This window comes from Scyliorhinus torazame, chromosome 8, assembly GCF_047496885.1.
Source record: "Scyliorhinus torazame isolate Kashiwa2021f chromosome 8, sScyTor2.1, whole genome shotgun sequence".
In the NCBI taxonomy this organism is placed as follows: Eukaryota; Metazoa; Chordata; class Chondrichthyes; order Carcharhiniformes; family Scyliorhinidae; genus Scyliorhinus; species Scyliorhinus torazame.
Genome location: NC_092714.1, coordinates 134007700 through 134032017, shown reverse-complemented (window position 1 = coordinate 134032017; position 24318 = coordinate 134007700). Strand labels below are relative to the sequence as shown.

The 24318-nt window shown below is 45.5% G+C and overlaps 1 protein-coding gene across 1 annotated transcript in view; it reads right to left on the bottom strand.

Moving 5' to 3' along the window:
• The window catches only part of LOC140428883 (guanylate cyclase soluble subunit beta-2-like), a 107582-nt gene that overhangs the window by 23600 nt on the left and 59664 nt on the right, over positions 1 to 24318 (bottom strand). Inside the window, exons 10-14 of the mRNA XM_072515530.1 lie at positions 11747 to 11850; positions 9923 to 10139; positions 6301 to 6621; positions 3018 to 3166; positions 2146 to 2292 (exon numbers count right to left, since the gene is read on the bottom strand). Of these exons, the coding sequence (XP_072371631.1) occupies positions 2146 to 2292; positions 3018 to 3166; positions 6301 to 6621; positions 9923 to 10139; positions 11747 to 11850 (938 nt within the window). The remainder of the gene's footprint in view (positions 1 to 2145; positions 2293 to 3017; positions 3167 to 6300; positions 6622 to 9922; positions 10140 to 11746; positions 11851 to 24318) is intronic.

Below are 24318 nucleotides of genomic sequence, written 5' to 3'. Positions count from 1 at the left end.
AACAGGAGTAGGCCATTCAGCCTCTCCAGCCTGCTCCACCATTCAATGAGATCATGGCTTAACTCCATATACCTGCCTTTGGCCCATATCCCCTAATACCTTTGCGTAACAAAAATGTATCTATCTGATCTAGCATCAATTGCCGTTTGTGGGAGAGAGATCGAACCTCTACCACTCTTTGAGTGAAGAAGTACTTCCTAACATCTCTCCTGAATGGTCTAGGCCTAATTTATAGCTCTAGAAGCTCCAACTACTGGAAACAATTTTATCTACTGTCTCTTTCCCTGTTAATATGTTAAAGACTTTGATCAGATCATCGCTTAATCTTCTAAATTCTACAGAAAGTTGGCCTAATTTGTGTAATCTCCCTTCTCCTACCCCTCCATGCTCTCTCTCACACAGTCTCTCTTCACGCACTTCCTCAGACGCTGGTGCCCTGGACTTTGGTTCACCTGGGTCCCTCTCCAGCTCGCCGGAGTCTCACTCCGGCTACCTCGCAACCCCCAATTCACTGCTTCGCGCTCGGGGCCCTGGAACGTGGCTTCAAAACCTACCTTACCACTCTTCGCTGCTCATTCGACCACTGGCTGGTTTCTCTCTGCATTTGCTTCTGCTAGGCTCACTAGTAAGCCTCTTGGGTAGAAAATGCAGGCAGGAACCAGCCTGTGATTATATGAGTAGCTTTGCAGCATTTTTCAAATATAAATCACTTTAATGTTCAACATGTTTGATGGGCCGCATTGAGTTGGACAAGTCTGTTTTAAATAGAAGGTGCTGGAGCAGTGCTCTGTGCACTTCTGCAGCACTGCACCAGTGTAAACAACTAAGCAGAGGAGAAGGCCCCACAAATATCCCCATCCTCAATGAGTGGAATCAAGGAGCCCGAGTAAAATTGAAGCAAATGGGACAACTCACCACTGGTTGGAATCACACCCAGCACAAAGGAAGTTGGTTATGGATTTGAGAGGTCAATCATCTCAGCAGTCAATGCCCAACCAATATTAGACTGGGATCCCCAGTTGAAAGTTAGTGCTAGTGTCACATAAATGGGAAAGCAATATTTTAAAGATAACATTCAAGGTCATGGGGAGAAATTAAAATTCCTAGTTCAGAAAGCAGCTTATTAAGCATGCGGCCTGCCCAGGACAACAGGAAGACCAGCCGATTTTCATGGCTGGCCCACATTATCATGGCTTGGGTCATCTCACCAACCAGAAATTCAGGCAACCAATGGGAAGAAGCTATCCAACCAGTGAAATGAGGCGCATTGGAGGCCGGCAGCCAGGCACCAGAGATAAGTGTGGGAATGGGGATTCAGAGCCAGTCCGTAGTTTGGGAATGGGAATTAAGAGAATTGCAGGCAGGGTAGGAGTCTATAGCAGCATTCCTACTCCTCCAATTCCAGAAAAGGGAAATAAACTTACCTGGGGTAGGATCTCTTCTCTTGGTGCCCCTCCTCCCGCCAGCTTTAGCCTGATGGGATAGGCAGGTCCTTCTTAGATTAAAATGGCTGTCCAGTCCACATGATGTCAGTGGGACTTGATCTACATATTTAATGAAGGCCCCCAGCCCTCCTTGCCTTTCAATGAGTGTCCTTGCTGCCTGAAATTTAGGCCAGGGATAAGCCTCCCACTTTATTTGAACTGTCTTTCAGCAGACCAGGGGAGTTAAAATCGTCAAGTGCTCCATGAGAATTATAGTCCCACATGATCCTCTATTCATGGAGATCGTCTACATCTGAGATGTAAAGCCTGATCGGAGACTGGACAAGGCAACGAGACAATCACTTTAAATATTCATAACACATTTGTTTCACTCCACCACTGAAAATGTAATTTTTGAACTGTAGTGGGAATATCTATGGCCTCAATTTTATCTTTGAAAATGTCAACTCCAAGAAAGAAAACAATGTTGGTATCTTGGTGAGGGCGAGCGTAATATAACGGGGACATCACCTCGCACTGATTGCTGAAACCTGCCTGTAGTCCGACAGCAACCTCGTGGTCTGCAGCCTACCATCCATCCCAAAAGTTGCAACTATTCCTTATTCAGCAAGCCCACATCTTCCAGACGTCACTGTGATAGTCATGCCTAATTCTGAACTAGGGGTCTGTCTACATGATGGTGGGGGCTCTGGTTTTGTACCTGAATAGGGTCTCCAGTAATTGGATTCTTCACACTTCTTGCAGCCATCCTCATTCCCAGGGCAAAGTTGGCGACTCTCTCCGCGTGGTTTTCAGCAGGAATGGGCACGCCGCCAACAACCATGTAGGCATCACCAATAGTCTCAACCTACACACAGTCCAAAGGGCATTCACTTACACATCCAACCAGAAATAGAGCTTTGTACCTTAATCCGTATAGAACAAGTTCCATTTCAAATCAGGGTCACAAACAAAAGAACATAAAGTTATCATTTTCGTGGACCGGCCCATGTTTTGTGAGTCTTTCCTCATGCAAAGTTCTGAAACATTCAACATCGTTTCCCCAAATTACCGTTAACGACTGTGTGCAATCCTGGAGAAAAATCATAAGGCCATTAAAAATTTATTTTCTTTGGCCATTTCTCTTTACCAAATATAAAAAAATATTGAAAATGGTTGACAGTCAAGCATCATCCGATTGGACAATTAATCTTTTTGCTTTCCAATTGGAGTAGGAAGGCAGTGTGTCACAAGGATGGGTATGTTATGGCTGGAGTGTGGGGGAAATCATGTGATGAAACTTCCAGGAATATATTTGAACGCAATTGGCAACCTTATCTTGGGCCTCCTGGTTTGGGGGGTGGGGGTTGCTGTTGGCCTGATACTAAGCCTTAAGACAGTCTGAGATGAAATTCTACTCCATTGGTACTACACATGACTGACCAATTGCATCATGTGTTTAAAGTTTCCACTTTTATTTTGAGTATTAGCAATTTGGTATCTGCCCAATTTAAAGTCCCCGGTGTTTACACAGATGGGCTGATGGGCTCCATGTTGAGGATACATTTTAATTACGAATAGTGCATGACTCACCTTGTAAACATCATGGACTGTTGTAATACGATCAAATTGGGAGTACATGGAATTGAGCATGTGGACAATCTGAATAGGCTCACAGGCAGCGCAGATATTGGTAAAAGTCACTACATCACTGAAGAGGATGGTACATTCTTTGAAATCTCCTGCAGCAAAGCACATATCTGTGTCACCACATCATTCATCCCCCCACCACTTGTGTTGCCGCTTTCAAAGATCTGTGGACCTGCACGCCCAGATATCTCTGACTTTCTATATTCTATTTTGCCATTTACGGTATATTTCCCCTCTATGTTAGACTTACCAAAATGCATTACCTCACATTCGTCTTGATTAAACACCATTTGCCATTTCTCTACCCAAGTCTCCAACCTATTTATGTCCTGCTGGATCTTCTGACAATCCTCAACACTACCTGCCCCTCCACCAACCTTGGTGATATCGGCATAATTCAGTCCTGGCGTCAGCACTTCAGGGCTGAATTCCTCCACCAATCCCGACGCAAGATCGTCACAGGCGGATGCGGACCACGTAAAGGTCCATTGACATCGGGCAGGAAATTCCGGTTGCTGGACAGGGCGGCCGGAGAATCCCGCCCTTGGTCTCTTGAACGGCGAATTCTGGCTACTACCTAAAGGTAGCTAAATCCAGCATCAAATCAATTTAGCAGTGATTGTATTGTGATTTAGCGATGACTGTATTCCGATTTAGCAGCGATTATATTCTGATTCAGCAGTGAGTATATTGTGATATAGTAGGGAATGTATTCTGATTCAGCAGTGACTATATTCTAATTTAGCAGACGATGTTCTGATTCAGCAGTGACTATATTCTAATTTAGCAGTGACTATATTCTGATTCAGCAGTGACTATATTCTGATTTAGCAGTCACTATATTCTGATTCAGCAGTCACTATATTCTGATTTAGCAGTGACTATATTCTGATTTAGCAGTCACTATATTCTGATTTAGCTGTAACTATATTCTGAATTAGCAGGGACTATATGATTTAGCAGGGACAATATTCTGATTTAGCAGTCACTAGATTCTGATTTAGCAGTGACTATATTCTAATTTAGCAGTAACTATTCTGATTTAGCAGTGACTATATTCTGATTTAGCAGTAACAATATTCTGATTCAGCAGTAACTATATTCCGATTTAGCAGTGACTATATTCTGATTTAGCAGTCACTATATTCTGATTTAGCAGTAACTATTCTGATTTAGCAGTCACTATATTCTGATTTAGCAGTCACTATATTCTGATTTAGCAGTCACTATATTCTGATTTAGCAGTAACTATTCTGATTTAGCAGTGATTATATTCTGATTTAGCAGTGACTATATTCTGATTCAGCAGTAACTATTCTGATATAGCAGTGACTATATTCCGATTTAGCAGTCACTATATTCTGATTTAGCAGTGACTATATTCTGATTTAGCAGTGACTATATTCTGATTTAGCAGTCACTATATTCTGATTTAGCAGTGACTATATTCTGATTCAGCAGTAACTATATTCCGATTTAGCAGTCACTATATTCTGATTCAGCAGTCACTATATTCTGATTTAGCAGTCACTATATTCCGATTTAGCAGTGACTATATTCTGATTTAGCAGTCACTATATTCTGATTCAGCAGTCACTATATTCTGATTTAGCAGTCACTACATTCTGATTCAGCAGTCACTATATTCTGATTTAGCAGTCACTATATTCTGATTCAGCAGTCACTATATTCTGATTTAGCAGTCACTATATTCAGATTTAGCAGTCACTATATTCTGATTCAGCAGTCACTATATTCTGATTTAGCAGTCACTATATTCTGATTCAGCAGTCACTATATTCTGATTTAGCAGTCACTATATTCTGATTCAGCAGTCACTATATTCTGATTTAGCAGTCACTACATTCTGATTCAGCAGTCACTATATTCCGATTTAGCAGTCACTATATTCTGATTCAGCAGTCACTATATTCTGATTAAGCAGTCACTATATTCTGATTCAGCAGTCACTATATTCTGATTCAGCAGTCACTATATTCTGATTCAGCAGTCACTATATTCTGATTCAGCAGTCACTATATTCTGATTTAGCAGTCACTATATTCTGATTCAGCAGTCACTATATTCTGATTTAGCAGTCACTATATTCTGATTCAGCAGTCACTATATTCTGATTTAGCAGTCACTATATTCTGATTCAGCAGTCACTATATTCTGATTTAGCAGTAACTATTCTGATTCAGCAGTCACTATATTCTGATTTAGCAGTAACTATTCTGATTCAGCAGTCACTATATTCCGATTTAGCAGTCACTATATTCTGATTCAGCAGTCACTATATTCTAATTTAGCAGTGACTATATTCTGATTCAGCAGTCACTATATTCCGATTTAGCAGTGACTATATTCTGATTTAGCAGTGACTATATTCTGATTTAGCAGTCACTATATTCTGATTTAGCAGTGACTATATTCTGATTTAGCAGTCACTATATTCTGATTTAGCAGTGACTATATTCTGATTTAGCAGTGACTATATTCTGATTTAGCAGTAACTATATTCTGATTTAGCAGTCACTATATTCTGATTCAGCAGTCACTATATTCTGATTCAGCAGTCACTATATTCTGATTTAGCAGTCACTATATTCTGATTTAGCAGTCACTATATTCTGATTTAGCAGTCACTATATTCTGATTTAGCAGTAACTATTCTGATTTAGCAGTCACTATATTCTGATTTAGCAGTGACTATATTCCGATTTAGCAGTCACTATATTCTGATTTAGCAGTCACTATATTCTGATTTAGCAGTAGCTATTCTGATTTAGCAGTGACCATATTCTGATTTAGCAGTCACTATATTCTGATTTAGCAGTGACTATATTCTGATTCAGTAGTAATTATATTCCGATTTAGCAGTCACTATATTCTGATTTAGCAGTCACTATATTCTGATTTAGCAGTAGCTATTCTGATTTAGCAGTGACCATATTCTGATTTAGCAGTCACTATATTCTGATTTAGCAGTCACTATATTCTGATTTAGCAGTAGCTATTCTGATTTAGCAGTGACCATATTCTGATTTAGCAGTAACTATATTCTGATTTAGCAGTCACTATATTCTGATTTAGCCTTCAAACTGTGTTTCATTGGCTGTGAAGTGATTTGAGGTCATTAAAGGCACTATAGAAATGCATGCTGTATTTTGATTTGTCTTCCGGTGGAATCATTGATGCTGACGCTGTTAAAGATTGTCCTTACCTGCTTCTACCTTCTTGCCTTCCTTCAACTGATTGGCCACGTGTTCAGGAAGCATGGCGTACAGCAGCACCTCTGTTTTCTTCTTTTCAACCTCCAGGTTCTTGGACAGGATCCTCAGCTCCTCCTTTTTACGTTCGAGCTGATTTGACAGCTCGATCTCAGCCAGCCTTTGATGGTTGAGGAGGATGAGGTCGCGCGTCGTGTCATGTTGGGCAATGTCAGCGATGTGCATCTTCCTCTCCTCCAGTTCCTGGAGGCAGCGTAGTTGTGGCGAGCACAGGTAAATCATGCACTGGAATATTCCCATCCACAGCATCTGTCCTGAGAGAAAGACAAAAAATCCACCTTGGATCAGAGTTTCGCTAATTGACAAAACAGTGGAACGCTGCCTGCAAACAGATGGCACTGCCCTATTGTCCAGTAGGTTAAGTTTCCAGTGGTCAGGTTGAGTATCACACCCTCTGGTACTGACCTTGCTGCTCTCATTGGGAGGTCATCTCATTTGCCTGTGGCAGGCTGGTACACAATTACCACAATGGGTACATCTCTGGAACCTGCCTACCATTTCCAACAAACACATCCCCAATATCCACTTCCCCACCCCACCCTAACTTACCTTGCATTCTTTGCACAAACTTTGACTGGTCATTTGGGGACTCACATTGCTGGCCTGGCGTGGAACCCATCAACTGGGTCTCTGCTCTAAGAATGTAAGAGCTAGTAACAGGAATATACCACATAGCCCATCGAATCTGCTCTGCCCTTCAATGTGATCATGGATGATCTTGAGCTTGAACTCCATTTTCCTGCCGGTTCCCTGTTTCCCTTAGTTCCCTGAATTTTTCATTTTTATTTCATTTTGAATATATTCCTTCTCAGGCAATGCTGACCAACCCAATATTTATTGTCCATTGCTAACTGCACTGACGTGGTGGGTTTGATGCAACTCTCTACTGGCTGGTAAGGTCATCAAGACTGATCAAAAGTCATTGTCCTGAAACAGTAACTCAGTTGCTCTTTAACCTGCTGAGCATTTACAAAATTCCCTGGTTTTACCTCAGGATTATAAGCCCCCTGTGCTAAGCTGTTAGCCCTCTGCTCACTCCACAACAATTCTGAGTCTCCTGACTGAGGAACGGGTGCAGGGATTCTTGGCTGATTCCCCATCGTGGGCTCCATCCCCTTTCCAACATCTGCCTTCAAAGGGTTGGGAAGAAGCTCTGCTCCTTGCAAGGCAAGACAAAATTTCAGGAATTGGAGATGTAACCGGGTTGAGTTGCCACCACCTTCCGAGTGTACGATTCCAATTGATGTTATAGCTGGACAGGAAGGTCCCAGAATGGAACCCTGGCTTAAAAACTTAACTTTTACTATTATTTTAGTAAACATGGATGAACAGAATCACAGAACTACCAATTTAACAACATTTATGAAACATGAAAGGTTTGACTATAATACAATACTCCTTCACTCCCACCTATCTTCACAAGTCTGTACTGGATCACTCTGAGATCCAGCCACCGATTTCTCCACAATTATTTAACCGAGCACTTCACAGACTGTGGTAAGATATCACAAACCTTAGATTCACTTCAGATGTCTTTCTGGCTTCTCACTAACCAACTCCTTCTCAGCTGTCTCTGTGGCTTCAATGAACAAGTATTCTGGAACCTGATCCAACAAGTATCCTGGGCTGGATTCTCTGTCCCGCTGCACCAGATTTCGGGTTCAGCATGCCGGCGGAATGCTCCGTTTCACTGGCTGGTCAATGGGGTTTCCCATTGCGGGGCAGTGCCACACCGTCGGGAAATCCCTGGGCTGCCGGGAAAACGGAGTATCCTGAAGGTAGAGAGTCCAGCCCCCTGTTCTAGTTCCAGTTTCTTTTGTTCCTTTAACTTAAGTTTCCTGGAAACTTTTCTTCTTTTCTCTAGCTTCCTTAACTAGCTGTCATTTAAATTCCTGCACTGGCTTTTGTAACTATGATTCCATTTTATGGTTTTTCTTCTAGCAAAGCTGAGACCTGCTCACCAACGCACCCTCCCCCAACTCTCCCCCCAGGCTTCCTGTCACCAACTGCTATGAATTCAGTTAAACACAATCAAAAAAGCTTTCCTACCCTAAAGATGTCCCTGGTTGCGAAGCAACAACTCTTTCCTTCTCCAATATCTTATTTGCTGTTCACACCGTAAACTCTCTGTGGTAGTATGCATTAGGGGTCATGTGGGACTGTGAAGCCGTGATGTCATTGGCTGACAGATCCCGGGTCCTGGTTGGCTGTTGACCTCTAGCTCCGCCCTGAAGGCGGAGTATAAGAACCAAGAGTTCTCCCCCGCAGGCCAGTCTGTTACTGAACTGCGGGGAACAAATCACGCTTAATAAAGCCTCATCGACTTCATCTCTATTCGTCTCTCGTGAGTCTTTGTGCGCTACACTCTCTCAGCACAATAAAAACAGTTTGAACTGAACAAAATCCCCACATATGCAAACACCTTTGTCTAACATTAATCAAAGTGGAGTAAGGGCAGCACGGTGGCGTAAGTGGTTAGCACAGTTGCCTCACGGCGCCGAGGTCCCTGGTTCAATCCTGGCTCTGGGTCACTGTCCGTGTGGAGTTTGCACATTCTCCCCGTGTTTGCGTGGGTTTTGCCCTCACAACTTAAAGATGTGCAGGGTAGGTGGATTGGCCGCGCTAAATTGCCCCTTAATTGGAAAAAATGAATTGGATACACTAAATTTTTTTTTTTGAATATCAAAGTGGAGGTTTACTCTTCTTACAATTAAACACTAACTCAAGCCCACTTAAGTCTATACCTCATTTCTAATATTTAACAATACAAATATAGATCACCTAAAACAACCTCTGTTTTCCTGACACAGGGGCTTCCAGCTATGCCCTCCCAGAGTTTAGAGGTCAGCTGACAAAATGATATTTGATAAACATGATAGGAGCTGAACATCTATCCTGTGTCCGTAAGGGTGGGCTAAGGACTGGACAGTACCTGTCCAGGTGAGATAGAATGGATGCACATCCTGTACAGGTAAACTAAGGGCTGTACACTGCATATGGTGGTGGACTAATTCTATGCATTACGTGGACTAGGCGCATAGTATTACGATTTCTGTATTCACTCCCAACGCAACTGCTATATTCAGAATGTGGTCTTGGCAGAAGGCCCCCAAGAGGACAGTGGAAATTCGTTGGAGGTGTCCTGAAAGAATCCATTAAGAGGTCAAATATCCCGCCTTGGGAGACCTTGGCTTGTGACTGACCAAAATGGAAAAGGTTAATTCGGGAAGGCACAGAACATATCGAGAGGCATTGTTGGGAGCATGTAGAGGTGAAATTGAGGCATCGGAAAGAGCACAGCAATCTCCCAACAACTCAAACACCAGTGTTCGCACATCACAAATTGATCTTATCAGCCATCTCAGAACCCATCGAACCAGTGTGGAAACCTGAGTAACTGCCTAAGATGGTGCCTGTACAGGTTACTTAGAATCGGCGCAGTACCTGAGCAGAGGGAGCTAAGGTTTCTTCAGTCCCTGTACAGGTGAGCTGAAACATGATATTGGAGGTTGACACAAGTCCATGTGCTATTCCACTAAAGGTTGTGATTTGTACCTCGGAGTTTCAGCATTGGTTGAGTTTTCCTAGACTCTGGCATCATTTCTCTCCTTGCTTCGAGTATAAATTGACTGTTGATAAATTTCCGAATGCTGGGAATGGTAAAGGGAATTGTTGGATGGGTGATTGTGAAGTATTCATCAACTCGAATGTTCATTGTTTGTAGTCCAGGCACATGCTTCTGGATATTCACTCCTGCCTGCTTGACCTTCAGCTACAGCAATAAGAAATTAACTTCCGTTAGTATTTTCTGATATGGAGAAAATGTGACAACCTTTAATCAATATAGTCACAAAGGAATAACTTATCAACAATGAAATCATAGACAAATGTATTGATTATGTCTCATTACTGGCATCAGACATACAATTTAAACAAGTGGATATTTAGCTGTCAGCTAAAACAGTGGTAGCTCTCACACCACCATAGTCAGAAGCTCAGGAATTCAAACCCCACTCAAGACACTAATCTAGGCTGACACTCCACCAGGGAGTGCTGCACTGTCAGAGATGCTGTCTTTCGGTTGAAGCGTTAAGCCAGGACCCTGTCTGCGCTCTCAGGTGGACAGAGTGGACCCGATTGCATTATTTTTTAGACTCGCAGCAGAGGTCTCTCTTCATGCCTGACATCTATCCTTCAGTCAACGTGGCCATTTGACTGACTACGATTTGTGGGACCATGGTGCGAGCAAATTGTCTGGCACATTTCAACGGTGACCACACTCCAAAAAGGTTTTTCATTGGCTGCAAAATGCTTTCGGGGTGCACTGGGGTTGTGCAAGGCGCTATATAAAGGCAATTCTGCCAGACCTACTAAGATTTTCAAGCATTTTTTGTTATTGTTTTATAACTTTATTATTAGTTTATCTGATATTAGAAGCTAAGTTTTTTGACTCTGTTGTAGCGCACTAACTATTTAACTATCAGTTTTGGGAATCAGACCCAGACAACACAACTTTCTTGTGTGCGTGGAATCAACTGATGCCCTCAGAGGCCACATTCATCATAATCATGTTTAAAATCAACGATGATGTATTTGACTTCAGAAGAAATAAAGAAGAATTTGAACTTAGGCTGGGATTTTCCAGCCCTGACACTAGCAGGCATCGACACGGAGAGGATGGCAACATTTGGAGAGAGATTGACTTTTAACGGCTCTCCAAATTTTCCCTTCCCACCCGTGACAATGCCCATTGGTGACTGGATCGGAAAATTCTGCCCTTAACTTTCAGAACCACAAGATGCCCCGAAGCACTTTACTGTCAATAAAGTACTCTTAAAGTGTAATCATAACTGTAATGTCAGAAATCTGACAGCCAATTTATACAAACAGGAGTCTGACCCAGCAGCAGTGAAGGAAAGACAATATAGTTCCAAGTCAAGGTGGTGCGTGACTTGGAGGGGTAACTTGCGGGTGGTGGTGTTCCCTTCAGGTTCTGTCAGAGGAAGCTTGGCGAGTTGATGTTATGCATCTTATAGATGGTACACATTTCTGCCACTGCGTGCTGTTGGTGGAAAGAGCAAACGTTTACATTGGCGGATGTGCATTGTGTCACACTTGTCTGTACCGACGTCCCTCACCTACTACTGAATCCGTTTACAAACTCCATCAAACTGTTTTTGCAGATCCCTGGCATTTACCCACAATTCTGCCGTCACAGACGCGATGGGCTGAATGGTCTCTTTTTGTGCCGTAGCCTTTCCCTGGTTCTACCTTAACACCGCACTCCCCTCTCTAGTTTAATATCCTCAGGAAATTTCAACAGTCACTTCCTGAATCCAAGTCAATACAGTAGCTCAGAAAGAGCAAAGAAAGTTTTACCTTCTCATCAAAGACGATGTGGAAAGGAAAAGCATTGCAGAAAGCTTTCTTGTCCATCCAGAGCCTCTCCGGATAAACTGGCTCAAAGGAACATAGCGTGTTGCCTGGTGATAGGAATGCATTGAGTAATTATTGCACTTTTCTGTACAATTCCAATGTGCTTTTGAGATATAGGAGAACTAATTAGCAGAGGAAAGTCAGGTTTTCCGTTCTAAAATGGCTGCAGTGGAATATTTTGCAGCTGGATTGTTAACCTGCTCTTTAATCCAGAATCAGCATTCACAGCTTGGAGGTCAAAGTGGGGTTTGAACCCTGGACCAACCTGAATCTGGGAGTGGTGGAATTATCACTGGCCTAGCAACAATGCCCTGGGAACCCAAGTTCGAATCCCACCACAACAGATGGTGAAAGTTGAATTCAATAGAAACCCTGGCTTTTGGTGGACAAGGGGTTTTGTGAGAAGGTGCGGTTTGTGATCAGAGACTATGTGGAGTTGAATCAGAATGTGGAGGTATCGGCAACCACATTTTGGGAGGCATTGAAGGCGGTGGTTTGTGGGGAGGTTATCTCTTCAAGGCTCACAGAGATAGGAGAAGGAGGGAGGAATATGGGCGGTTATTGGACAAGCTAGTTGAAGTGGACTGGGAATATTCAAGTGCTCCCACCAAGGAAGAGTTGGCGGAAAGAAATTACAGTGGCAGTTTGACAGGCTGACAATGGGTAGGCAGTGGGGCAGCTACGGAGGGCGAGGTGGGGTGCAGTATGAATATGGAGAGAAGGCGAGCCATATGCTAGCCCATCAGCTATGGTGGCAGGCCGGGACCAGGGAAATTCTGGGGGTACGGACAGGGAAGTGTCGGAGCTGGGGAAGACTGACCCTGGCATTGATCACGCTAATCTCGAAGAAGGGGAAGGGCCCGTTGGAATGTGGGTCATACAGGCCCATGTCATTGTTAAATACGGATGTGAAAATGTAGGTTACGTTAGTGGCGGGGAGGATGAGGTTTTGGGAAGGTTTGGGTTCAGGCTGAAGTTTGTGGCGTGGGTGTGTCTGCTGTACATAGCCCCTGTGGCGAGTGTATGGACAAATTAGATGAGTTCACGGAGCTTCGGGTTGTACAGGGGAACGAGGCAGAGCTGTCCGCTGTTGTGGCTGCTGTTCGCACTGGCGATAGAGCCCTTGGCGTTGGCCCTTAGGGGGTCAGTAGAGTGGCAGGGGATTGTGAGGGGGGTTAGGGAACACTGGGTGTCTTTGTACGTAGTCAACCTGCTCATGTTCGTATCGGACCCATTGGAGAGTATAGGGAGAGTTATGGGCATACTAGAGACATTTGGGGCCTTATCGGTCAATAAGCTGAATGTTGGAAAGTGTGAGTTGTTTCTGGTGAATGCGGCAGGCCGGGGAGCCAATCTTGAGGTGTTGTCATTTAGGGTTGCCAGGACAGGTTTAGGATTTGGGGGTTAAGGTGACGGGAGAGTGGGTGACGATGCATAAATGGAACCTTACAAAGTTAGTGGAGGAGATGGGATGCGTTACATCTGACACTGGCGGAGAGGGTCCAGCTGGTAAAAATGAACGTTCTGCCAAGTTTCCATTTTATATTCCAAACCCTCCTGATGTTCATTCCAAAGGCCTTTTTTCCAGAAACTTCATGCAGCGATTTTGGAGTTTATATGGGCGTGAAAGATACCTGGCGGGAAGAGGCGAGCGACAGAAAGGGGAGTTGGCTTTACCAAATCTGCTGCACTACTACTGGGCGGCGAATGCGGAGAAGGTGAGACCGTGGTGGGAAGGAAAGGGGACAGAGTGGGTTAGGATGGAAGAAGAGTCCTGTAGGGGTCCAGCCTGAGGGCCATGGTGTCAGCGGTACTTCTGCTGGTACCGAGGAGTTCACGGTGAACCCGGTGGTACAGTCCACAAATAATGGAACGAGCTGAGGAGACAGTTTAGGATGGAGGGGATGTCAGTGCTGACACCATTGTGGGGAACCATGGGTTTAAGCCGGGGGGAGACGGATGGCATGTACAGGAGGTGGAGAGAAGTGGGGCTGGTGAGGGTGAGGGATCTATATCTGGAGGAGAGCTTTGCAAGTCTGGAAGAGCTGTGGGAGAGAATGGAGCTTCCGTGGGGAAGCAAATTCAGGTACCTTGTGTAGCGCACAAAGACTCCGTGAGACGAATAGAGTGAAGTCGATGAGGCTTTATTAAGCGTGTCTGTTCCCCCGCAGCTCGATAGTAAACTGGCCTGCGGGGGAAGACTCCGGCTTCTTATACTCCGCCTTCAGGGCGGAGCTTGAGGTCAACGGCCAACCAGGACCCGGGATCTGTCAGCCAATGACATTAGGGCTTCCAGTCCCACATGACCCCCAATACATACTACCACACCTTGCAAGTGAGGGAATTTGTGCGGAAGGACTGGAGAGGGTTTCCCAAGGTGCCAGAGTATACCTTATTGGAGCAATTGCTGTTCCCGGATGAAAAGGGAGGTTAAGATTGAGGATATATAACGGTGGCTGGTAGAGCAGGGGGAGCGCAGGTGGTGAAGATGAAGGAGAAATGGGAGGAGGAGTTGGGGGGGGGGGGAGATAAGATGGTGAATGTGGAGTGAGGTGATGCGTAGAGTGAATTCGACCTCCTCATGCGAGGATGAGTTTGATTCAGTTTAAAGTGGTGCATAAGATGCATCAGACTCGGGCGAGGATGAGTGGGTTCTTCAAAGGGATGGCAGATGGGTGTGAGAAGTGTGGGCGAAGACCAGCAAATCATGTACATATGTTCTGGAGCTTTGAGAAGTTGGAAAGACACTGGGAGGGGGTGTTTGGGAGTCTATCAAAGATTGTGGAGGTAGAGGCCGGGCTGGACCCAATGGTGGGGATTTTTGGGGTATCGGAAATGCTGGAGCTGATGTTGTGGCCTTTGCCTCTCTTGTTGCCAGGCAAAAGATTTTGCTGGAATGGTGGTTGATAACGCCACCAAGGGTGGTGGCCTGGCTGGAGGACCTCTACGGCTGGAGAAGATTAAGTGTGAATTGAGGGGATCAACGAAGAGCTTTGAGGCATGGTGGGGACTGTTCATGACCATGTTGGTGGAGGAATTGTTTGTTGCGGGGGGGGCAGTAAAAAGCAGGAAAAAAAACCTGGGTTGGTCAGACATATCATTCGTGTTATGGGTCGAGGGCAAAGGGGTGAGTTATGCTATTAAATACGAGGACAGCCTTCACGGTGACAAAGCCAGTTATGAACCCAGGGGGACGGTATGTCATGATTAGAGGTGTCCTGGAAGGGGCACAAATGTACGTGCCAAACTGGGTCGATGCAGAATTCATGAAAAAAACCATGGCAGAAATCCCAAAGACACACCCCGACTCATCATGATGGGGGACTTTAATTGCGTACAGGACCCACGGACAGTCAGATCAAACTCCAAATCAGGGAAACGAACAAATATGACGAGAGAGCTGAACGCCTTCATGAAGCAGATTGGGGAAGCAGACATCTGCAGGTTCACCCACCCAAGGGAGAGGGAATTCTCCTTCTTCTCCCAGGTCCACTGGATCTACTCGAGGATCAACTTATTTGTAGTGGAGATCTCAGTGCTTCTATGGGTAGTAGGAGCGAAATACTCCGCAATCGAAATCTGCAACCACACTCCACACTATGTGGATGTGAGGTTGGAGATGGACTAGGCTCAACGACCCCATGGTGGCTGGACACGGCCCTCCTGACCAAAAAGGCATTTTGTGATCGGATATCACAGAGCATAGACAAGTACGTTACCAACAACCAGAATGGGGAGGTCTCACCCTCCACATTCTGGGAGGCACTGAAGGCAGTGATCAGGGGGGGAAATTATTATGTAGAAAGCACGCAGAGATAGGACGGAGAGGACGACCAGGCAACAACTGGTCGACTCCTTGCTGGAGATGGACCGGTGGTACTCCTCAACCCTGATCGTGGAGCTACTGGTGGAGAAGAAAAAATTACAAATGCACTTTGACCTGCTCTCCACAAGGAAAGCAGTGCACAGCTCTGCCAGACAGCAGCCTGCTGGCTCACCAGCTGAGGAAGTGAGGGAAATAGCTCAGATCAAAGGCAGGTGTGGTATGGCAGTCGCAGCGCCGTAATAGATCAACAAAGCCTGTACACCTCCAAGCCCCAGAGGGGGAATCAAAGGTGAAGCAGTTCCTTGACTGACTGGACATGCCGGTTGTGTGGGGAGATAGGAGATGGGGTCTGGAAGCACTATTAGAATTGGGGAGGGGGGTCATGGAGAGTATCAACTCCATGCAGGCGGGGAGGCACCAGAGCCGGATGGATTCCCGACGGACTTATACAAAAACGTTGCACCAGCACTGGACCTGCACCTGCGGGAGATGCTCAGAGACTCGCTAGTAAGGGGCACCCGGCCACCATCGCTGGCCCATGCCTCAATATCACTGATACCTGAAAAAGATAAAGACTGATGGAATGCGAGTCCTACAGATCCATCTCACTATTTAACTCTGATTCAAAGATCATAGCGAAGGCCCTAGTGAGGCGGCTGGAGAGCTGCGTGCCAGAGGTAGTCATGGAGGACCAGACGGGCTTTGTCAAGGGCAGGCAGCTAACAGCGAGCATCAGGCACCTGCTGAACTTGATAATGACCCCATCCGGGGAGAGAACACCAGAGTGAGGTACTAGAATGGTTTGGGTTCAGGCCGGGGTTCACCTCCTGGGTGAAATTACTCTACAATGCTCCCATGGCGAGTGTACAAACAAACACCATCAGCTCTAGATACTTCCAGCTGCACAGAGGCATGAGGCGGGGATGCCATTTATCCCCGCTACTTTTGCCCTGGCAATCGAGCCATTGGCGATTGCCCTCAGAGCGGCGAAGGGGTGGAGAGGTCCAAAGGGGAGATGACCAGCTCCCAAGAGGAAATGACCTGAGATATATTCAGGTCAAAAGCTCCCTCCGCAAAGAAACAACGACGTACCCCCAGATACCAGGACACTCACTAGTAGAAAGACTGCTGGACACGGGCGACCTTGTGACGAGAAACTGTGTGGACATGTATGGGCGACTGTTGGAGGAGGTACGCTCACTCCTGGAAGTGACAAGGAAAAAATGAGAGAAGGAACTAGGTATAGAGATAGAGGAGGACTCTGGATTGAAGCATTGCACAGGGTGAACTTCACCTCCATGTGCACAGGGCTGAGCCTAACACAACTAAACGTGATGCGCAGAGCTCAATTAACCAGAACTCAAATGAGTAGGTCTCTCCGGAGGTGGAGGACGTATGCAAATGGTGCCAGGGAGGCCCGGCCTACCACACCCACATGTTCTGGGCCTGCCTCAGACTTGTTGGGTACTGGACATCCTTCTTTGAGGCCATGTCCAGGGTTGTGTGTGTGAGGGTGGAGCTGAGCCCAAATGTGGTGGTCTTCAGGGCATCAGATCAGCCAGAGCTCTTCATGGGGAGGGGGGCCACCACACCAGCCTTTTCCTCCCTGATCACCTGTCGAAGAATCCTGCTTGGCAGGCAACCGGCAACACCAGCCGAAGCTGCAGACTGGCTGTCCGACCTGACAAAATTTCTCAGGCTGGAGAAAATAAAATTTGCCATTCGTGGATCGGAAGAGGGCTTCCATAGGACATGGAAGCCATTCACCAACTTGATTCAAGTCGTTGCCAGCAACCAATAAGTAAAATGGGGGGGGGGAGAGAGAGAGACACAGGACTAGCCATGAAACAGAGAGGAGAAAGAAAGGAGGTGGGGGGGGGAGGGGGGGTAGGAAAGAGGGGGGGATGATAGGAAAGGGGGGGGGGGGGTGAACGCACACAATTGGAATGCGAGGAACAAGCAGGAGGGACAAAAGCAGCAGAAGACCTACTCGTAGGCAACCCAGGGCCCAAACCAAACTCTACTAACTGTACATAAGTATCTGTAAATACATGTCTTGGCCATGTTGGGGAATGTCAAATGTGTAAGAAAAGTACGCCTGTTAAAGGGGGGAGACAGCCACAGGTGTTAGGATGCTCCTCTGTTGTGAATATATGTGCTGGTTTAGCGTTGGTTTGTAAATTGTTGGATACAAAATGTGAAAACTCAATAAAAATATTTTTTTAAAAGATAGGAGTAGATGGATGCAGTGTGTTTTCAGTAGTTTAGGGCTAAAGAATGGTTTAGAACAGAGAGCAGGAGAAAGTTCTTTCCACAGAGAGTTGTGAGGCTGTGGAATTCACTTTGAGTTTGTGGTTGAGGCAGAAACTCCTGGAAGGGATTTACTGGCTGTTCATGCTGGCGGGAAAATCCAGTCCCTCGCCAGCGCACGGGTTTCCCGATGACAAGGGGTGCTGTCACTGGGAAATCCCGTTGACAACGGCAGGGTCAGTAGATCCCGCTGGCGGACCGCCTCTGCCGAAAAACAGGTGGGCAGTAAATCCCGCCCTATGTCAACATTAGAAAGGAAAAAACATTAGAAATCAATTGAAATGAACAACTTGAAATGACCAAATCAACAGGTACTTCTAATAGGGGCATCAGAAATCTGCTTGGGATTTCCTCGTCCTGCAATTGGTAATAATATCTTTCAGCCAACTTTAATGATCACTTGTTTAACAGGTACAACTGGAACCAGTTGGAAATCGGTTGAATCACTTGACAGGTTAACTGGATTGACAGCAACCTAATGAAGCCAACTTGTCTGACTTATCGGTTTTATTAAACCAGTACACCAGTGAAATCAAACTAAGACGCTCACTTTGTATCGGTTATCTCTTCCTCTCGTCTCTCGTTCCTCTCTCCCCGCAATCCCTCTCTCTCAAGACTTCGCCCAACTGTCTCTCTCCCCAGCCTCTCTTTCCCCTATTCTCAACCCCTCAGTCTCTTCCCACATCCCCCTCTCCCCCAGTCTCTCTCTTCAGACTCCCTTCTCCCAGTCTCTCTCTCCAGTTCTCCTCCTCCCACCCACCCTCTCTCGTCAATCTCTCTGCCCCTAGTCTCCATCCAAAGGCTCTCCCCACTCAGTCTCTTTCCCCTCCCCAGTGTCGCCACTCTTTTGTTATCCTTTCAGAGTGTGTTTGCTTACACTACTGAACATAACATGCGTTACTCAATCCAGTTGCTGATGAGGTTTTCTGTATCTTGATGAAAAAGACTCAAAATCGGCCAGATGTAATGAAAGATTTATTGAGTAACTAAATTAACAATTGCATGCATTCTTTACTTTAAGATTAATACTAGTAGAAAGGTTACAAGATCTAAATACAATATCTATGTTTGACTACACTAATCACTCTGAGCTAAGTCTATGTGCTCCTGCTCTCGTCAAGTCCAAGCAAAAGGCGAGGAACAGCCTGCGTCTGGCTTTTATACCCGTTAGTGTTGCCCTCTAGTGATCTTCAGATTACACATTAACCCCTTATGTACATGCACATACAAAGATCACTACATCCCCCTTTTCTTTTTGTGTTACATATTTTCTGTATTGTAAAGAAAATTGAACAAACATGGTGCAGTGTGCCAATGCATTACATAAAATCAATGAGTTAGTCAGTCCAATGGTCACAAGTTGAAACGATTGGGTTGCCTCTTCTTCTAGTCGATCTCCTGAGTGGATATGGAGTCACTGAAGTTTTAATGTCTTTCTGTTCACTGACGGATGGTTTAAAGCCTTGTCGAGGGAGTGAATCATGTAGATTCAGCATTGGAAAGATAGGTTTTGGAGGTTGCCGATTACATCTGAGCAGCACACCTTCATCAGACTTTATGCTGCTTGTCATCTTACTGTTGCAGTGTTCATTGTCTGACCTGGTCTTTTCTTGTGTTTGTGGTATCGATTCTGCGTGTCATCTTTGTTGTCTGCCCTGGACTCTTTTATGTGCTTGCGGCATTGAACGGTGTGTCATCTGCTTTGAAAACTGGTTTGCTTGTTTGTTTTGGAGTGAATATGAATTTGTGTAATTCATTGTCATGCCATTTTATGTTTCTACTTTTGCCATTGTTTTGGACTGTGCTGTTGCATTGTCCTTCATGTGCAGTGTTGTACCATGTTGTACAGGTCGTAGTTTCATTGCTGTTGGTTTTGTTGTTTCTGTCGTTGTCTTTGTTGTTTTTGTTGTTGTTTTTGTTGTTGTGCGTGTTGTTGGTTTTGTTGTTGTTTTCGTTGTTGTTCTTGTTGGTGTTCTTGTTGTGCTCAATGACTGTTCCTTGTGGATAATTTGAGTTATTCTCAAAGTTATTGGTATCAGTGTCCTTTGTTGGATCTGATGTTTCATTGAGCTTTTCGATATGGGGTTTGTGAGAATGATCTGATGTTGCTTTGATCTTGGTGACATCAGTCATTTCTGGTTGATTTGATTCCTCTTTGCTTCCTTGGTGCTCCTCTTCTGGAGTCATTTCAGGTTCATTTGAATCATCTTTGGTTTCTTGGTGCTCCTCTTCTTGAATCAAAATTTTCAAGATTTCATTTTCTTGTGGGTAGTTTAGAGTAGATGAGGTTTTAATTGACGCGGTCTCACTGGACTCATGCGTAGTTTTACTTTGATTGTTGAGTGCTTCTGTACAGACGAGCTGCGATTTGTCAGTCTCGCAATAATCTTGCACATCTTGTATGTTGATTGTGATCACTGTGTCACTATTCTTACATACAGTGGGTATACATCCATTGTCTTCTTGCTGTTTATTGAATGAGCTTGGTAGACTTTCATGGTCTGCTTTTAGTTGCTCAAATAAGATGGATAGACCTGCATAGTCTTCTTCATGCATGGTTGTCGCTCTGGAGTCTTTAACTGCTTCCATTCTGGAGTCTGTCAACGAGCTCTCCGTGGAGATGTGCATCGCTCTCTCTGTGGAGCCTTTCATCGCTCTCTCTGTGGAGGCATGCAATGTTCTCTCGGTGGAGACGATCAGCGCTCTCTCAATGGAGTCAGTCAGTACTCTCGGTGTGGCGTTGTTTTCTTCTTGGCTATTTGACAGGTTGCTGTCATCCAATGTATCAACGATCTGCCATTGCATCATGGTATTTGTTATGGGCCAGGGTTTAGAGAACCCCAAAGTGTATTGTGGAGTTCACCTGACCCACAACATTTAATAGATTGTGGTTATGGGGAGCACACGGGCCTACTTTACAAGTGTGTTGCAACAGAGAGCTAAAAGTATTTTTTTAACAAAAACAATGTTTATTCGATGAATCCCATTAACATTTTTAAACACACACAGTCAACATCTAAGCAACCATCAACTAAAATACTCCCCCCAAAGAATATAGTACTCTTATCAGTAACCCTTAATCTTTCCTTACAACATCCATAAGACAAAAGACCCTTTTTAACACAGAGATCAGGTTTAAATTCACTACTGAGAGCAGTTATCACTTTGAAATCCTCAAATGATCTGGAGACAGTCTTTAGATTGCAGAGAGATATCCTTATACAGCTGCATGCTTTGCCTGCAGTTATCCAGCTCTCAAAACGAAACGAAACTCACTGTAGCTGCCTGTTCAAAAACGAAAGTGAAAGACAGACAACCCAGCTCCACCCACTCTCTGACATCACTGCAGCTATCTGACAAACACCCATTTCTTAAAGGTACACCCACTACAGCTATTCGATAAACACCCATTTCTTAAAGGTACTCGAACATGACATATTGGATTCACCTACCATGAGTAGAGTCATATTAAGCTTTTTAACCTTGTTGCTGATGCTATGATCATCATATCCGAATAACTCAGCCATGCCTGAGTAGTATTCTTCAATAAACAAATCATCTTCTTTGGTTTCAGATTTGTTATTGTGCTCGTCATTTTGAGTTAACAAATCATCTTCTTTAGTTGTGGATCTATTAATTTGCTCTTCACTTTGGATGCTGCAAACTGCTTGTTCCAGGATGCTGCGGAAGTTATTTTCAACTGCTGGTTGAAGTTCAGATAATGTTGTGCCTATTGAGGTTAAATGTTTTGGTTTTGTACCTTTAAGAGTCTTATTTGTGATTTTTGGGCATTTCCCCTTTAAGTAGACATGGTCTGGGTCATCTGATGTCATGACGCTCGTGACATCATGCGTATTAATCGATTGCGCATGAGCAAATCGATTATAGGGCGTTGTGCGCCATTTCTTCAACTGCGCATGCGTGGCTTGCGCATGTGCAGAACGATCTTCGCCCAATGCGTCTTTTCTCAACTGTGCATGGCAGCTCCAGCTTCCTGCACATGCGCAGAACAGAATTTTTCCAGTTTGCGTATTTTGTGGATGTGCGCACTGCCTGCCGTTTAAAATGTGCTGCGGCACCATTTTAATGTTCTCAGCCTCGTGGAGAACTTTTCCTGCATTGTTTCTTTGTGAAAGCTCAAGGTACTGATTATTTGTTTTTTCTTCTGATATGCACTTTTCAATCGCGATTTCCAGCGTTACACCTTTCTGTTTTAATAATGATTGTCTGAGTTCCGCGTCATTTAATCCCTGTGCAATTTGGTCTCTGAGCATTGAATCTCTTAAAGCAGCATAGTTGCAGGTGTTACAGTGATCTTCAAATTCTTCGAGTATCACTTTTAATTTAGTTCTGTCTTCACCTTCCAAGTAATTAAAAGAGTTATAGTTCTCTCTAGCTCGATGTCCTGCTATTGCTAGGAGCAGTGCTATTTTTTGTCTTCAGAGGCCATGTTCAAATCATTAGCGACCAGATATATTTGGAACATTTGTTTAAAAATTTGCCAGTTGTCACGTAAGTTACCGGTTGTTTTCAGCTGCCGTGGAGGTCGAACATGTTCTATCGAATCGGTCGGTCAGCAAGGATCCATATGCTGCGAGGTCTTCCACAGTCGAACAGTTGATACTTTTGTTTCTGTCTTTTGTCTAACCTAATCTAGTCATTATTGTTCGTTTCAAGCCAACTATCCTGGTACCATCTTTTGTTATTCTTTCAGAGTGTGTTTGCTTACACTACTGAATGTAACATGCGTTACTCAATCCAGTTGCTGATGAGGTTTTCTGTATCTTGATGGAAAAAACTCAAAGACGTCCAGAAGTAATGAAAGGTTTATTGAGTAATTAAATTAACAATTGCATGCATTCTTTACTTTAAGATTAATACTAGTAGAAAGATTACAAGATCGAAATACAGTGGGCGGGATTCTCCGACCCTCCGCTGGGTCGGAGAATCACTGGGGGGCGGCGTGAATCCCGCCCCGCCGCTCCGACGCCGGCTGCTGAATTCTCCGGCTCCGGTTTTCGGGCGGGGGCAGGGATCACGCCGCGCCGGTCGGGGGCCATTGGCAACGCCCCCCCCACCCCGCAATTCTCCGGGTCCCGATCGGCCGAGCGGCCACCCATTTTCGGCCAGTCCCGTCGGCGTGAAATGGACATGGTCCATCCCGGCGGACCTGGCTTGGAGGGCGGCTAGCGCTTTCCTCGGGGAGGGGGGGGGGGAATCCGGCCCCGGGGGGGCCCGCACGGTGGCCTGGCCCACGATCGGCGCCCACCGATCTGTGGGCGGGCCTGTGCCATAGGGGCACTCTTTCCCTCCACGCCGGCCTCTGTAAGACTCTGCCATGGCTGGCGCGAAGAAGAAGCCCCCTTGTGGTGAGCCACGTATGGCTACGTAAGGCTGTTGTATATATGTTCACTATTGTTCTACTGTTCTAGTACTATCATTATCTCCACTGTTGTATATGTTATTGCTGTTCTGTTATTGGTTGTTGCTATTGTACTGCTGGAATGCTGTTATTGGTGCTGCTGTTGGCTCCGCCTGTGGCTCTGCCCCTCTGAGGAGGTATAAAGCCTGTCGATCTGGGGCAGTCTTGCAGTGCGGGCACACTTTTAGTCTATTAAAGCATCGGTTCACTACTACTCAGCGCCTCGACTGAATTGATGTCCATCAATTTAATAGACTAAAAGTTTTTTTGATATTGGATGCTGCCCTCAAACCTGAACGTCTCGAACTGGACCCGCAGGCCGCTGAAGCGCCGGCTATCTTTGAACATTGACTCAGTTGCTTCGAGGCCTACCTCGACTCTTCGACTGCTGTGGTTTCCCCGTTTCCCCGGCACTCAAACAGCGTCTCCTCAACGCTCGGGTGAGCCACAGGATCTTCCAGTTAATCAGGGACGCGGTCTCGTATACAGAGGCTGTAGATGTACTCAAGGGACAGTTTGTGAGGCCGGTCAACGAGGACCTCGCTCGACACCACCTGACCATGCGGCATCAGCGCCAGGGTGTGTCGCTCGCAGAATACCTTCGTGAATTGAGGGTTACAACTGCGGGCGGTCTCTGCATCGGAGCATTTGGAGCTAATGATTCGGGACACTTACGTGGCTGGAGTCCGGTCCAGCTATGTCCGGCAGCGCCTCCTCGAGAAAGGGGCTGTCGACCTCGAGGCGACAGTGAAGCTGGCTACCTCATTAGAAGAGGCTTTCCAGAGCCTCGAGGCCTTCCTGTCTGACCATGCAGCATCCTCGGGGGCGTCAGAGGCGAAGCCATCACCTGACCCAGGCGTATCTCACTCCTGCGCCGCACGGCTGCCGGCCAGCTCCGGAGGACTTTGCTGTTATTTCTGCGGGCAGGGCCAGCATCTCCGGCAGCGCTGCCCAGCA